The sequence below is a fragment of the Anastrepha obliqua genome, chromosome 4 (assembly GCF_027943255.1).
Source record: "Anastrepha obliqua isolate idAnaObli1 chromosome 4, idAnaObli1_1.0, whole genome shotgun sequence".
In the NCBI taxonomy this organism is placed as follows: domain Eukaryota; kingdom Metazoa; phylum Arthropoda; class Insecta; order Diptera; family Tephritidae; genus Anastrepha; species Anastrepha obliqua.
This window is the reverse complement of record NC_072895.1, coordinates 36,494,408-36,512,263: the sequence shown is the minus strand read 5'-3', so window position 1 is coordinate 36,512,263 and position 17,856 is coordinate 36,494,408. Positions and strand designations below refer to the sequence as shown.

The 17,856-nt window shown below is 36.1% G+C and overlaps 1 protein-coding gene across 4 annotated transcripts in view; it reads left to right on the top strand.

The window, feature by feature from the left end:
- The window catches only part of LOC129244437 (solute carrier family 28 member 3), a 34,562-nt gene that overhangs the window by 12,823 nt on the left and 3,883 nt on the right, over positions 1-17,856 (top strand). For all 4 annotated transcript variants that reach the window (XM_054882063.1, XM_054882062.1, XM_054882061.1 and 1 more), the window contains 4 exons: positions 10,763-10,816; positions 10,880-10,921; positions 15,953-16,106; positions 17,453-17,657. In XM_054882063.1, the coding sequence (XP_054738038.1) occupies positions 10,763-10,816; positions 10,880-10,921; positions 15,953-16,106; positions 17,453-17,657 (455 nt within the window). The remainder of the gene's footprint in view (positions 1-10,762; positions 10,817-10,879; positions 10,922-15,952; positions 16,107-17,452; positions 17,658-17,856) is intronic.

Here is a 17,856-nt window from a genome sequence, read left to right as displayed (position 1 = left end):
CGCGTACACTTCTGTTAGGTGTTCGGCCGCACAAATGGAGTCAACTCCGAACGGCTGATATTTTTTATGAAGAGTTTTTTTTATTTATTATTATTTATTATTTTTTCATCTATATAATCTTATTTTCTATAGAATAGAATCACAAAATGCCATGCTTTGCAACGAAAGATTTTCTTCCGAACGATTTGACCTACCATAATGTGCAGACATACATACATATTATCATTAGGGGTAAAATTTTATCAACAACTGTTATCAACTAAAAAAATTTGAATTACTTTGAAAATCTAAACTAAATTGAGTGTATGTGGCATGTGTCTATGTTTGTGCATGACGTACCAGCAATAGACCCCACGGTTATAAACCTCTTTAATCAATCTTTTGACGTGATAACGTCTTATAATTCGATTTAGCCGGCTGCACGCACGAAAAAATGTGTCGTTATCTTGCTCAATGGTCGTTACCTTGCTCAATCGTCGTTACCTTGCTCATGGTCGTTACCTTGCATGAACTGCAAGCGAAAGCGCGGAACGAACGACAAAGAGCACAACGTTCGGCAACGTTCCACATCTTGCTCTCTCCTACTTAAGTGAGCGTATATATGTATGTATATGCGCATATGTACATATATAAATTCACATATTTGTATTTGCATATGCCTTCGTTTTGATTATTATTAATTTGATTTACTTGAAGAATTTAAAATAAAACCAAGTGTATCATCATCACCCTAATCGAATTTATAATTAGTGACTAGTTGTTAATAATACCTGTTGTTTTAATGTTTTTATTATTAATTTATTATTATATGTATATGAAGGAAAAAATGTATGGTAATATTTACCACATACCTTATTAGATATGTTGTATACTAATATATGTATATAAACATGCATACATACATATACTTTGGTGCGATTTTCATAGACTAATATATGTACATATGTACGCGACAATTATATATATATACAATATACATATGTCCTATGGCAATACATATAAACATGCATATATAAAATTTGGCGCAATTTGCAAACAAAAAGAACAAATCTATATATAAAGATGCATACAAGTCATATGGACATATCAAATGTACGAATCTACGAGTATTCTCTACGCAAGCAAATGTAAGCTAATGTACATTGCTTGAACTGCAAGCGAGAACGCGGAACGAACGACAAAGAGCACAATCGGCCCCCGCGTTCGGCAACGTTCGACATCTGGCGCTCTCCTACTTCAGTGAGCATACATAAATATGTATGTATGTATATGCGCATGTATATATAAATTCACAAATTCAAATTTGCATATGCCTTCTTCCTGTGTGCATGGTAATGAACCATTTCTCTGTTGAGAATAGGACGATGATAGGAAAAGTAGGAAATGAAAGCGAGTGTTTCGAGTGTAATGTGTCTTGAAAAAGGCAAAACGATGATGTTGCCTCTTAGAGTTGTTGACCTATTAATGTCTGATGCACAATCGAAATTGAACATATCTTTCATGAATTTGATAAATGTTTCGTAATTTTTCACGTTTGTGTAAATGTATCTTGGCCTATTCTATTGCGATTCCATTTACCTCCTTCTCTGTATCCATACAAAATATCTATCAAACAAATGAAATTAAAATTTTGTTTTGAAAATTGCAACCATTACAACAGTATTTTCTTATGACGTTGTGACGTTGAACTATCGTCAGTAAACCGACTTTACAGACAACCTCTTTTTTTTTTTTTTGTTTTAAAAATAACTAAAGTCAGGCAAATAATTTTCGAATTCATCTGAAATTAGTTTGGTCAACCGCCAAAAAAACATAAGTGGCAAAATTTTAGATTTTAACTTTTTGATGCAGATGGAAATTAAGAAAATAGTTTTTTCTAATAGCGGTCGCTCCTTGGCAGGTAATGGCAAACCTCCGAGTGTATTTCTGCCATGAAAAAGTTCCTCATAAAACCACTTGCCGTTCGGAGTCGGCTTGAAACTGTAGGTCTCTCCATTTGTGTAACAATATGAAGACGTACAAGACAAATAGGAGGAGGATCTGGGCCTATTAAAAGTGCTCGCCCCAATTATTTATGTACTTATTTTATTTTTATTTCAAGTTATCATTTGCATCCCCCGCCAAAGTTTGGTAGCCCTTACAAAATACAGCTCAAGCACTGATTGTTTGTTTACATTTTTTGTTACCGCAAATGTCGTGTGTGTTAAAATACTCCAATGAAAATATGCATGTGTGTGCTTATACATATACAAATTAGCTAATACGAGATAATACGCGGTATGATAAAGAACATTTCGACTTCAACTGTACAAAAAAAATATAGATACGTGGCGCGCGTTCATTGATTTTAATTCGATTGCGTGATGATGAACAATTGAGTGAATATAACTTGAAAAGTTTTCAAAGCAGATTATACGGGTTGCAAGAAAGCTTCAGACATGCCAAAACACTGCTATTCGGACAGCAACGGGATGCCTCCTGATGTCCCCTCTACAACATCTACAGGATCCGGCACTCGAAGTGTAACCAATTAAAAAGGCCATAAACTTAGTTTGGAAAATTATTTCATTCAGTTCAAACTAAATAAATGTGTGAAAATAATACAAAATTAAGAATCTATTTACTTTCGCTATATATGACCACCTTTTGCGTTGACTATGGCCTTGAGACGGTCCAGAAACGAGTCGCAAACTGCCCGAATGTGACTTGTAGGTATTTTGACCCACTCGCGGACAACGCCTTTTTTCAGCGCCTCGAGATTGGTGAATCTTTGTTTTTACCCATTCTTGGTTCACTTAAGCTTTGTGAGACCGTGCCGAGTTCTATTGAAACGTCCATGGTCTGCCATCGAAATGTTTGTCTGCCCACGGTTTCAAAGCAACCTCCAGAACACTTTCACGATAGTATTTCGCAATTACCTTGACGCCAGCTCGGTGAAAACGATTGGACAGCGCCCATCTGCAGTTACAGCGGCGCAAACCATTACCTGTGGCTATTGCTGCCTCCTGGTGCCCAATCGATGACTCAAATTCTCGTATGACTCAAATCTTCTCGCCAGAAAACACAATGTTCGGAAGTTGACCGCTTTTGGCCAAGCGCAGCAACTCCTTCGCTCTGTCAAGTCGGACTTGTTGCTGCTTTGGTGTGAGATCATGCTCCTTTTGAATCTAATTGGCGCGTACACCCTTTTTGGAAATACAGAAATACACTCGGAGGTCTATTGCCTACCGAGGTACGACCGCTAATAGAAAAATGTTTTTCTTCATTTTGGTATTTCACCGAGATTCGAACTATGATCTCTCTGAATTCCGAATGGTAGTTACGCACCATCCCATTCGGCCACAGCGGCCGCGTTCACTATCGGCTCGCTTCCGCGCGCTCTGGACTGTAATTTAGCCAACTAACAGACAGCTGATGCCTGTGCGGTCTGCAGTTGATTACACTTCGAGTGCGGAACCCTGTACATAACGAGGCACAGGTGCTTCCTGTAAAGGAGCACAACAAACTGCGGTCATAACGATGACAAATCGACGCAAAAATTCCTTCAGATCTCGTTTAAATTGCTCCAAACACTGTTTTGAAGTTAACAGCCACATACGCTTTTTGTCCACCGTGAGCAACCGCGGCACCCATCGGGCCTACATAATAAAATATTAATTGCCAATATCTTATTGTGGTCGTAGATGGTGAAGCGTCTCCATAGACAGCAACCAAATTTGCTTTTTTCTCCGCGCATTTTTCCCCATCCAAAAACAAAAAGCGAATTACCGAACCATACTGCTCTTTTTCTAACTTAGCGAAAATCACGAAACACGTCTTGCCCCAATACCTGCCCAATCCAAACTAACCTAACTAACTTGTAATAGCCTACAGCGATATGTGCACTGAACAAAGTAAGAATTTGAAATTAGCTTTAATGTGGCTGAATGTTGTTCAGTCCCCAAACGTACATTTTTATATTGTGAACACTCTTTTTTAACTATCAAGAGTATTATAAGAAAAAGAGATTTATTGTATATCCCTAAAGTCTATCATAAAACAACGCCGAAAATATAAAAAGTGTATTTTGCATAAAATGAAACAAGCCGATTTTGTTTCTATAAAACCCTTAGAAGATGCGATTCTAAGGTGAAAAAATATCAATGATGAAGAAGTAAATTGGTTGAAGATATGTTGTATTTTCAAAATCGAACCATATACAATATTCTATAAAACTTCATTTAGTGTGAATGAGTATTTTAAAACACTAAATTTATTTTTCTCACGGGGAAGACCATAGAACTTTGGAAACATAGTACCAACACGTTTATATCTATCATCTTTCCAGCCCTACCACCTTCGTAAAATTTACAGATATGATTGATTTATTACCATATGTCAATTATTTCTGAACTGATGCTTTGTACGATAATAATTGCGTGAGACGCTCTAAGGTACATGTACGAGCGAAAATTGTCAAGGTCGTACCAACGCTGGCAAATAGAGGGAATTCGCTACCTCACCTACCTACACAGCTGGTAACGTACAAATGTACACACATAGTTGTAACATTAAATTCTACCGCTACTTCAACAAAAAACGCAACAAACGCGCTCGGGCGTGAACATAAACTATAAGGCTGGCCATAAACAGGGCACAATTCCCAGCGATTTGTGCCTAGTCCGTAGCGCACACACTGTACATAAATCCATGAACCATCATTTCGTTGCGATCGACGTACTGTTAACATGCGAAACAAAAAAGCGGACAACGCGATTGCTCTTGCAGTTATTTAGATATGCTTTAAGTAAAAAAAAAAACGAAAAAAGATAAAGCGTGTTTTGAATAATTAAAAAAATGAGAAAATCCACAAACTGCGCCACAAACCAGCAACAAATCCCAACTAAATGAAAATTTTCAATTACATGTGATTTGTGCCCACACTTCGCCAAACACGATGAATTTTCTCTGAAATGCAACAAATCGCTGGGAATTGTGCCCTGTTTGTGACCAGCTTAACTGATTGAACGTTCATAGATATTTTGCATGCAGACACTCCGCGCAAAAAAACCTCCCTAATAAGCAACAACAATTATTTCACCAATCTGAGAGCTTTAAAATTGTCAAGCTCATTTTTAATGTCCTCCTGCGACTGATATGCAACTCATTACTTTGTTACTCCTTACTCGGTGGTTTGCTCCGTAGCATTACGTTCGAGTAGACGTATTTTATTTATTTTATCTAGCTCGAAATCTACTTTTAGATGAAGGTCACACCCGATTGAAAAAAAGAGACATCTTCAAGTCTGCACTATCTTAATTATCTCATCTCGCACGAGAGTCCACCCGCAACTTCCTCCACCCGCAACATCTACCACATTCGAAAAAAAAAAACAACATTTTCACAATCGACATGAGGGACAACGGAAGCTTTGAGGGAGACTGGAAACTAGGCCTTTCCGGCTCCCAGCTACGAAGAATCGGAGACTGGAAACCCGCCCTTTCCAGCTCCTAACTATGAAGAATTGGAGATTCACAACCGATTTAATCATATATGTAAATATATATTCATTTGAGCAAATAATTCGTAAACTTATTGTTAGTTTCTTATACAAGAAAGATTCAATAAATAAAGAAAAATGGAAAAAAAAAATTTATATCTGGTTTTTATTGGCTGTTAAAATATGGAAGCGCATCAAATTAGTTTCGCGTAACATCATTTTCCTGACTAAAAAATATATTTGGCTATTTACTGTAAAAAAAAAAGTAACGAAACGGCTGTGAATAACCTGACTTACCAGACTTTTTAAAAATTCACTCAATTTGATACTTTTCCAAAATTCCTACTTTTGCCCTTTCCAAAAATCCTACTCTTGATCTGCTTCTTATTCAAATTTTACATTTATATTTTTGAAAAGCTTCCTGAAAGATATTTCTAGTGTTTTAAAGTTACTCCAAAAAAAAAAACAACAACTAACCCTAAGTATTTTCCCCCATCGGTAACCATTGAGAAAATTAATACTGCATTTGCGTTGAATGAATTCTTATAAGTCTTATGAATTATTTACATATATCTTAGCATGGTGTGGGTATATCTTGTAATAAGGAAGTTGTTGATATTGAGCGATAATTGCAAAACGTAATTTTTTATATGAAAATTTATCTCGCTATACTCTAAAGCTTATGGATTTATGGCATGTTGATTTTTTCTTTATCTGCTCTCGTAAAACCTCTTATAAAATTTCGGGATTTATCGTTTTCAATTATTTTATGGTGGCAAAAACAAAAAACAAAAAACCAAAAACAACATTATACGATCCAAATAATAAACCACCAACAAGCCTGTTATTGCCAGCCGCTGTGTTTGTTTTGATGAATTATAGTCGCCGCTCAGGTTATTCGATATTTAACAGGAGAAAAAAGTAAATTGAAACAAGTGAACAATGTGAAAAATCTTAGCTGTTTGTCAATAACTACTACGAGTATCAGCGGAAGCATAGATTTCTGTTATACGTGTAATGTTGTTCTTCCGAATTCTCTCTACTGTCACATTTTTCTAATTTTTTCGCGATATTGACGTTATGTTAGTTGTTTTGTTTGCGCCAACGGCATTGCATATTTCTTTGTATGGCTTTTTTTCATAAAATAAAATAAAAACAAAAAATGTGACAAATATCTCTGTCCCCATTCTTAGGTGAAAAAAAGGCTTTTATCATTGCACTGTAGGTCAAATAACTACTTTTTCTGTGCAAAATTAATTACAGCTAGAAAATCGTAATATTCAAACTAAAACTAGTCAGAAATTCACTAGTAAGAATAAATCTAAAAAAAAAAAATAGAATTTAACCGATTAACGACCACAAATTAAAATTAACCCTTTTGCAAAAATTAATGTAAACGTGACAATTCATTTATTTTTAATTATAGAAAACATTATTAATTGCTTATATCTAATTCATTTTGTAGATTTAATTTAAATATAACATCTTTACTTTCATAAATTTCATCGTCTTGGTTGTTAAGATTAAATTCTGAGCAACATAATAGTTCAATTACTTCTGAAGGAAGTGTCGAAGGTTTGCGCTTTCGTAAGCGTCTATTTAAGGGGGGGGGTAAGGGATAAAAATCGATTTTTTTTTTGCATGTTATTGTAGTAAAACATTTCAAAAATACCGTGTTAAAATTTTAAGTCAATCCGAGCAAAACTTTTTAAGTTATAGAGCATAAAGCCGAGCCGCCTCAAACATCTGCCGAGACGCAGCAGTTGCGCGCGTAGTCCGTTACAAACTTTAAACGCGGTTTCCTCGAACCTTTTTTTTAAAGTGCATTTGAAAACTACTCAACCGATCCTTTTGAAATTTTGCACACATATTTTACATATAAAAAACCTCCCCCCAACGTTTTTTTTCGCCATTTTTTTTTTATATTAAGGTGGTTTTACACCTACAAAAGGCGGCATTTTTTCGTCAAAAATCACTTTTTACTTCAAACGACTACCAAATGGCTGAAAATGAAACTAAATCGTCAAAATAAACGTTGGGGGGAAGTTTAACTCATACTTTAACTAAATTATTCGATTTTTTTGATTTCAGATGATTCTACGCTGCTGACTAGAAAAGACGTCTACGTAAATGTGCTCTCATTCGCTCATTTTGCAATATTTTTACATGAAAATTTTATCAAATATTCTTGAAATGTTACTTTATAATTTGCAACAACTTTTAATAAACTAACTTGAACCGTTTCGCTACAATAAATTCATGAAAAAAGTGTTTTTTTTTAGCGTTTATCCCTTACCCCCCCCCTTAAGAATAGTGCGGAAATTAATGGATTTGAAGTACCGACAACCCAATTAAATACGTCTAACAGACTCCAAGCTCTCTTCTTCCATTAGTGCTTGAAAAACTTCTTTTCGCATCTCAACAATTCTTTCAGATTGCAACGAAAATTTTACAAGGGTACCTTTTGCTTCTATACCCTAAGGTCGACATTTGAATTTAGCGGCTGTAATTTTAGAATAGTCTGGATAAATACCGCAGTTTTTTAACTTATTTTCGTACCGTATTGCGTTGTACTGCCTTTTTTAAAAGTGTTTTGAAGAAAGAAAACTAAAACCTGCAGAAAGTTGAATTGGCGATTTGGTAGCTTGAATACACATCTTGGGGAGCTTGTTGGACTTTCCAACTTTCTTTCAGTATTGCAGGCAAATCGGTATCTCCTTGCTTACGAGCCGATGTTGCTGCTGCACGTAAAAGAAGATTAGTATCAGCTTTCTCAGTTGAAAGGTCTGTGGCTTCTTTTTTTTTGCCAAATTCTGATTTTTCGCTGAATGGCATACGTGGACGACCAACAATGGTACTAGTTGCTTTTTTGGGAATGCTATTTACCGCCAACTTTAACTGCGAATTTAGCCACACATGATTTTAATCCTTAAAGGCGTTCATTTTTCTGTGGCATTTTTTCCACTTTTACGTTAATTTTACAGTAAAAAAATTTATTTTTTGCATTAAATCCCACTTCATTTCATCAGAAATATTAATGCCCTTAATTTTTCCAAGAACATGATTAAAAACGGCATCAAATTTTTTTCTTTTTGGAAACATTCCTTTCGGATGCTTAAAAAAGTGGAATTACTCTTAAAACGCAAAAAATCGCAATTTGAAATAAATTGCCAATAACTCATTAAATAGCATTCCATCTATTTTTCTTAATTTGAAAGAGGTCAAATGGGGTCAAAATTTTATAGGGCTTCCAGAAAGTCTATGTGGAAGATAACTTGTATCACTTCAAGGTTATGTAGGCTAATAAGTTATTTACACATATAGCAACATAAATATAAAGCGTTTTAATTAAATACATATATATATACTTATATGTCTCTTTATTTTCCATTTTACACTAATGAATTATTTTCAACACAATTCGAGAAACGCGGGCTCAAAGTTCAACAAGCACAAAATTGCGAAAATTCTATCGCAGTATTGTAAAATTATTTAGCCCCACACTGGAACTCTGGGAATTTATGATGATGATTATAAGATTATTTAGTACGGATACCCATACTGGACAATCTGCGAAATCTACATGTGTCTTATCGTGCGCTGACTTGCCAAAAAATATAGAGGAAGAAAGAAAGCAATTAATAACAATAAAAAGGCAATATTATCAAATGCCGAGCGACGTCAAATAATCGAGAAACTGTAAGAAAGAATATAAACATTTGTAGCCATTAAAAAATAATGCGTGCTTTTAATGTTCAGGTGCGCGTTTCACACATGGAAATACCACAATGGACCACAAAGTCCATCAGAGATAGAGAGAAAAAAAGTTCGATAGTTCTTCGGAAAGTGAAGACTGAGAACCCAATGTAGTTAGTAACAACAACAAATAAGTAATAAAGCCAGAAAGTGAAGATTTTGATTTTGATATTTCAAATTGTTTTCTGGCAGATGTAAAAAAAAAAAGTATCCAAGTCTTGTTATTGATAAAGCGAATTTTGTACAAGGCAGCAAAAACAGAAAGGCGGCCGCCGGCCCCGAAATGGGTGCGTGACTCCCATTCGGAATTCGGTCGCCCCTCGGCAGGCACCGGCAAACCTCCGAGTGTATTTCTGCATGCAAAAGCTCCTCATAAAACATATCTGTCGTTCGGAATCGACTCAAAACTGTAGGTCCCTCCATTTGTGGAACAACATCAAGACGCACGCCACAAACAAGATTAGGAGCTCGACCAAACACTTAACAGAAGTGTACGCGCCAATTATTTATTTTATAAGAGCAGAAAATGTAACTCGAATATGATTACAGAAAACCAATTACATTTGCATGCATTGAAAACATTTTCGGTATTTGTGTGAGTAATTCGGAAGACTTTGTCGCAAAAACAATTATGCATAATGCCAACGCCTTAGACATCAAACATCGGTTCCCACACAGAACTCAGTTGTTTAAGGCTATTTTCGAAGATTTTATCGAAGACTTGGCTACAAAATCCAATGAATTCACGAGGAATATTGTAACGCCTTTCGCATTTTAATATAAAAATAAAATAAAACAAATAAAACTAGTTTTGTCTTTTAAATTTTATGGACTAATAACACGCAAAGAAATTTTCAATGATATCGTTGTTTGCGTGTTCGCAAAGACTGTAGATTTTTTTATTATTTTAAGAACTTATTTCTCCAAAAGTATGATAGATATGAATATTGAGAGGTTTTGGTTGTAAGGGCAATTTCTTACACAAGATGACACAAAATTAATCAATTTCGTGTTGGAATAATATTAGTACCAAAAAAAAAACAAAATGATTTTGTGTGAATGATGGAAATCTTTATTTTGACCTTTAAGCACTCCATAGGACGTCTGTTTGTATGATGCAGCTGTTTAGTTCACAATTGTCTAATATGATTGCAAAACTTATAAATCTTCCAAATCTAATTATTCTGTTTTTGCAGCCGCCGTAGCCGAATTGGTTGGTCCGTGCCTACCATTCGGTAGTGCCCGGATTCGAAATTCCGGGTATGAAAGACCGAATGCTAGGAATTTTTTTTATTCTTCTAATATATTTTATTGTGTATTTCGGTCATGAAAAAGCTCCTCATAAAAATCCAAGCTTTCGGCCCCTCCATTTGTGGAAAAACACCCATACGCACGCCACAAATAAATGAGGAGCTCGGCTAAATACCTAACAGAAGTGTACGCGCCAATTATTTATTTATTATCATTTTAAGTTCTCAAACTCTTTAAAAAGAACCTGATACAATTAATTATTTATCTTTTCTATAGATGACAGAAAAAAAAATTGAAGGTCAACTAAATAATGCATATGAGATTGGTGATGTATGTGATAAGTTGTTGCAAGCCATTTTTGTGAATTAACTAAAATCTTTTCTCTTTTTATAGGCGATAGAAAATGTAGCGGGCGCTGACCACGATGTCAATAAGGTAAGCGAAATTAGGTACATAGTTTTAAAATATTCACATAAAGACTTGCATATGGTATAAAATTATGCATATGCTTATAAATATGTACTTAGTCCTGCCATAGGTTCTATTACAAGTAAAGTCCATTAAAGATAAGAAATTTGAATACCCTTTTTTTAATGAAGTTACTTTGATTTAATCATGGAAATGCTAAAAAAAAATTTTAATTTTCATTCGAAATAGTCACTATTTGCATTTATACAAGCCTTAAAACGATTGGGTCATTAGCTATTGTAGCACGCACGCTTTCGAACCAAAGATTGTTTAAGACTCTCGAAATTTCTGTAAGGCCTTCGACAGGCCATGTTCTCTAATCCTGACCACAAACTGTAGTCCAATGGATTCAGATCTGGACTTCCAGGCGGCCAATCTTCTGCGACTATGAACCCAGTAATATTGATTTTTAGCCACTGCTGGGTGGCTTTTGCCTTATGGGCTGCAGCAGAATCTTGCGGGAAGGTCCAACGCTCTCCATTGAAGAGAATACTGCTCAACTGCTTCGCCACGCCTTCTAAGACAATGTCATGGTACACCTTTTCCCCGGTCTTAACCTCTTTTTCGCAGAAATTACATCTCTTCATTTATAAATTACATCTCTTCATTTCTGCGAAAGAAAGGTTAAGCCCGGGGAAAAGGTGTACCATGAGAATGTCTTACAAGAGACTTTTTTTTTTTCCACCAAACCATTACGGAGGCTGGGTGGTGGCATGCTGACCCTTTGTAACAACATTTTTTGCGTCTTTAGAAGTTTTACCATAGATTTTGTCGTTTTGCTTATTAAAAACGTCTTCAACAGTTCCAAAGAACAATAAATAGAAGAAAGTAGGTATGTACTTAAAACAAGAACAACATATTGTTTTGGCAGAAGCAATTTCCATATTTTATTGAAGGCAGTTCTTTTCTGGCTCAATCAAGGATTTACCTTAAAAGCATATAGAATGAGTGATTTAGATCATTAGATATTCTTCAAAATATGGGTCAAACATTTTTGGGTACCTTCTACGGTGGAAGGGGCTCTTTGAGGGCAATATCCTTGGAAGCGTAAAAGCAAATCAAAAATATCTTCATATCTAATTTATCCGTACGAGATAATTCGGATATGACTCGTGTGATACCTTCCACAAATGTTTCATGTTGTTGCTATATCATCTCACAAATCCGCTGTCGGTATTATAATCTAATGGTAGACCCAGGATTTAATTTCGAAAATGTTGGGCCGTAATATTCCTTTCTGACCCGATAACCGTACGAGGGCTATGCCCGTAATTATAGGTTAAGGGGTTAAGCAGGCGTGTGAAATGGTTAATGTCATGTATTTAAAGACCTGGCTGTAGTCTATTGAGACCGGTGGCTGTTTTATATATGCCTACTATACCTATAACTCGTCGGTAATTTCGAAGAGATAACTTCTGATGTTTTTAGGAGTCGGCTCAAATGGTAAAAGGCGCAAACTATTTGCTGAGCATAGTGTTATGCTAATTTACCGAAAACATACAAGCCTCACTATGAACGTGGTGTTCAAGCGACTGAGAAGGAGACCAAACAATCGAAAATGACACCTAACACGACAGTTGGTATTAGTTGGTCAACGATTTTTACTTGCAGTTGGAGTTTTGACCTCCCTCGTTCAATCAAAAGCGTAAGGGATGAATGAAATACTCTGTGGTAGTTGGGGAAGCTTTAAAATGTAGAAATTAGACAATAGGGGAGAAAGGAAGCCACTTGTGGCACCCCCTCTTCACCTCCCCTATCTACAGGTTTGATCTCGAAATGTTATAGATGATTGCCAAAGGCACAGATAATTCACCGACCACCTGTTCAGCCCCTGAGGAAGATTTTCATTTGCAACATCTACTAATAGCGTAGTGTGGCACAGTATCGAGAGCTTTCTACAAAATCGAACGCTACTAGGAAGCCGTTTTGGTTAAGTCCACGATGTATCTGTGTATTTAAGGCGTGGGTAATACCACGCTGACATCAAGGGTTTTGTGCAGAGCACTTGTAGCGAGGCTTCTATTGTCTTCGTTACGAACGCCTTTGGTGATGGCACTACGTAGTCGCAAACTGTACGGTCCACTCGTTATGATTTTTAAAACAAGACAGGCAATGTTTGAGCCTGACCAAAGTAGAGTTCGAATGCCAAACGCAGCATGTACCCTATGATCAGAAAATACCGAGAATGTTTAAATAAAACAAAACCGTATTAAATTTCAGAAATTTTTTTTTTATTTTCTTCAAAATATGAGCAGTCCGAAGCAACACACATGTGCCAACGTGTAACCTAGTCCTCCACATACTCCTGATAGACCGACGAAGGGATGGCCTTCAGCTCTTTCGTCGCATTCTCTTTGATCTCCTCCATCGACTGAAATCTCCTTCCACGAAGTGGTAACTTCAACTTGGGAAACGAAAAGAAGTCGCACGGGGCCATATTAGGTGAATACGATGCTTGCACGATTGTAATTACTTGGTGTTTGGTGAAATAATCCAGCAAAATTTTTGCTCAGTGCGACGGCGCGTTATCATCATGCAAAATCCAAGAATTGTTTGCCCATATTTCCGTACGTACAGCATCTCTCAAATGCTTCAAAACGGATAAATAATATTCTTTATTGGCTGTCTGGCCCAATGGAAGGTACTCATGGTGCACTACGCCTTGGCAATCGAAGAAAACAGTCAATATCACCTTCCCGGTACTTTTTGATCATAGGGCATACACTTTAGGTTCGGGTTTCGGCTCAAAGATACCCTGTTGAGTATGCGGAGAAAACCCCGATACCTGTTATTACTCCATCGACGAACGACCAGTTATAGGATTCATCGAACTAAACAATATTAATTCACTGAAGCTACTACAACAACAACAACAATTCACTGAAGCTGCAGCCCTTGGTCGAGAAAAATCGAAGTTATTCAGAAACGTAAAACAGGCTGTCATGTGCATGGCACATGTTTCGTCACCAGCCACAGTATTGAGGACTTTAGAGTTCCCTTGCCCTCTTCCTTCGAATATTGAATTCTGAGAAATATTTGGCTGTCAAACAATTTGCGCGCAACAAGCTGTGAATAAACTTTTTCAATAATCTTTGGATTCTTCACAAATCTTTGATCAATTCGCATACAATTTTGCTGAAATCTGCGATACCTCAGTGAAACATCCATTATTAAGACACATATATATATAGTATGTAATTGCCCATCAAAAAACCAGAAGCATATTTATTTTTACAAAGTCAGATCTTCTTTGGAAAGCACCTTGCATATAAATTGTCCTTAATATTATCAAGGGCAATCGTAAAATGTCTGTCGCAAAAAGTGATTTCCATAAATAAAATTGTAAAATACAGCAACACGACTAGACATAATATAACTGTAGAGAAAAATATATGGCATTAAAAGTATAAATCACTTTTATCTACCGACTATTTTTGCTATTAATCAAGCAATAAACTGTAAAGGAAAAAGCAGTGCTTTACATTATTGTATTGTAGTTATATATCACTATTTATTAAATAGTTCTATAGGGTGTCTTTTTAACTGCATGAGAACTATCAATATCGATAACTATGGTTTGACAGCTGAGCATGGCAAACTGTGTTGACATTTCTGCTCGGTAAGGTTTGGCAAGTCATCATGAATCGTTTAACACCAGATCAACGCTTCCAAATTGTGGAAATTGACTCTGCCAAACATAAATCTGTTTGCGAAGTTCATAGAGCACTGCGGCATCATCGGTCCATCGAAACAGAATTTTTGAAAAATAAATTTTTTAATAAAGAAATAATTTTCTTAATAAAAAAATTTGCTTCTCCAACACCTCGGCTAGATAAAAAAAATTCGCCAAAATACAATGAAAATTCGTACCTATAAGCACCTAGGCAGGTAGGTATGGTAGGTAGAAGTGGGAGTCGGTCTCCAAACTAACTCACCTAGACCGTTGCCGATCCATTGAAATACCACAGTAGCAGTTTATCTGCTACTCCTCGCTAAACCATTTTGTTTTAAGTGTGCAAACCCATTGATCTGGCCGACACTTATATCCCTAGGGTCATCAGTATCATTCAAGAAAAATGAGCCAAAGTTTCTAAACCTGGTGGCATGCTATGCGGAACAGTAACAGCGAAGATGTCTAAGTGACTCTTCCTCCTCCTTTTTCTGGCAGCTTCTGCAATAGTCAAAATGAGGCACGTTCAATCTTTGACCGTGTCGACCTATGAGACAGTGGCTTGAGATCAAAGCAGCAAACATTGAGACGTTTTCCTTGACCGATTAAGTAGCCCATTTGCACGCCTGACGTATCATTTTGGCCAAATTCTTTTTGTAGTGTTACATGTCAGACTATCAACCCATCTCGTGTTGGCGGGAGTGGCCATTCTACTTTTAGCACGTATTTTATAGGTTGAGAGGGGTATACCTACAATCCCCATATCAAAAGGAAGGCGAGTAGTAGTGCCCTCTCTCGCTAATTTGTCTGCCTTACAATTCCCTGGTATGCCACAATGCCCTGGCACCCACATCAAATGGATGTGGAAATATTCCGCCATCTCGTTAAGAGGCAAACCCACCAAGAGATTTAATCACCGCTTGGCTATCGGAGTAAATATAGACTTCTCTAAAGGTAGTCACATTTTTGCCTAACCAGCTAACCATTTTAATAATGGCTAGAATTTCAGCCTGAAATACGCTACAGTAATTAGGAAATACTTAGTTTTGGCTTCTTACAGTAGACACCAAAGCCAACTTTATCGTCAAGTTTTGAGCCATCAGCAAAAAACCGGAATATTAAAACACACCAAAATTTCAAGCAGTCTGTAAAAGTTTTTGAAACGTTTAAGAGTGACACAGAGGAGAGCGTGACGCTTGTAATCTTTTAATTTCAGTTTAGACCGGAGTAATTTAAGTTATCTTCGGTCATCAAACTTAGCAAATTCTGATGTACATTTATATTATTTAGTAAAGACAAATACATATATCTTTTTTATTAACTTTCAGGTGGACAAAATAGAATCTGATATAGAATATGAGAAGAAGAAACCAAACAGGAAACAAAGAATTAAAAAAGCGACACACACTGGTCTCAAGGTGTTAGTTCACCTCGTTGTCGGGGGGTATTTCGCATATGCGACATATCACTATATCGATGTCGGTAGGTGTATGCATATATACAGGTATAGTGGAGGTCAAAGTTATAGCAGCGCGAAATTTTGGTTACTTTTTTCTCTTTATTTTATTTTTTTATTTATTTTTTTTTTTATTTATTTTTTTTTATTTATTTATTTTTATTTATTTTATTTTCATTTAGTTATTTTTATTTATTTATTTATTTATTTTTTTCATTTTTTATTTTTTTGAAAATGTTGAGCCACTTCAAACTGCCAAAATATTAATCCAAAAATTAAGTATCACTATGCTATGGTTGAAATGGCAACTGTTTTCCAAACGGAAATTTTTACCATCCTGTATGGATAATCGAGAGGAGATGGAGTGGGAAACAGATTGTAGTTTTCACTGGCAGTCAGGCTGCACTGCAGGCGCTGAAGAACACGAAGCTAACCTCAAAGATTGTTCAAGAATGTAAGAAGCTTAATTATGTCGCAAGGCAGAACAGGCCGCCTGTACTTATATGGGTTCCAGGACACCACATGAGCCAGAACCAATAATCGAAATCAGTTTCGCAGGAATCTTGAATTGGATCAGCGATTATGTGTGCAATTTACATAAAGAGCGATGGTCCGGTTTAGAACGCTGCAGAAGTGCAATATGTTTTGTGACAATTGTGAACAGAAAACTGTCAAACTTTCTACTAAAACTTGGAAGGAAAGACGTTCGGTTGATGGTCGGTATTTATACAGGACACAACCCATGGGGCCAGCTTATGACCACCATTGGAATCATTGAGGACCCAATGTCTTGTTTAGAAGAGGCGGATAGCACTGAGCACTTTCTCTGTGAGTGTCCTGTTCCTGTTCCGATGTCGTGAGACTGAGTAATATTCGTTCTCAAAAACTGGAGAATATATACAGATTTGCCAAAGAATCTGGAAAATTCTCACAGGACTAACTACCTTTAACTCTATCTCTATTCGTTTCTATCTCTTTCTCTAATACCTCTTTCCCTCTCTCCAGAGCTCTAAATACAATGGACTTTTTAGCCTAAGTGTTTTAGGAGCCACCAAATCTCTTGGTGCTCCTTAGCTCGACCTATTCAAATTTCAATTTAAAAATTAATGGGCTTCAAAATTGCACATCCAGAACTTTTCTATAAATTCTGACTAAAAATTTTAAAATTTATACGAAAGCTTCTTTGAATTTTGTGAAATCTTGTACTAAGTTTGGGACTTTTCATTATAAAGTTTTTGTTGTAATATGAACTATATTTTTATAAAGAAAATAAAATAAAAAATTCGTCACAACATTGCACTATGTCGTGCTGCTATTATTTTTACCGCCACTGTGTATATAAATATGTAACATTCATTTAATTTTTGCGCAGCGAATAACGACTGCGATTCGAATAGCCCAAATCAGCTGTGTGGTATCCAGTTCTGCAGTGGTTATGGAATGCTGGTGCTGATACTGGGATTTGTTTATTTGGGTCTTCTCTACTATAAAGTCGTGAAGCCAACTATAGGGAAACAGTTAAAAAGGCAATATATTTCCCCATTTGGAAAATGGTGGAAAACTTTCAGTAGAACGAGGTAAGTAAATACAATGAAATATCACCACGAAAATATTGACGAATAAGTGAAATTATTATTTTATTATCTCAGAAATGAGGTCGCATTTATTGCTCAAAGTTTGTTGAAATTTTTTTTTTGTTTTTATCTGTGTCGTCCGCCAGGCATGCAAATGAACTTCTTCCATTAGGGCGGATAAATTTCTTTCATATCAACTTCG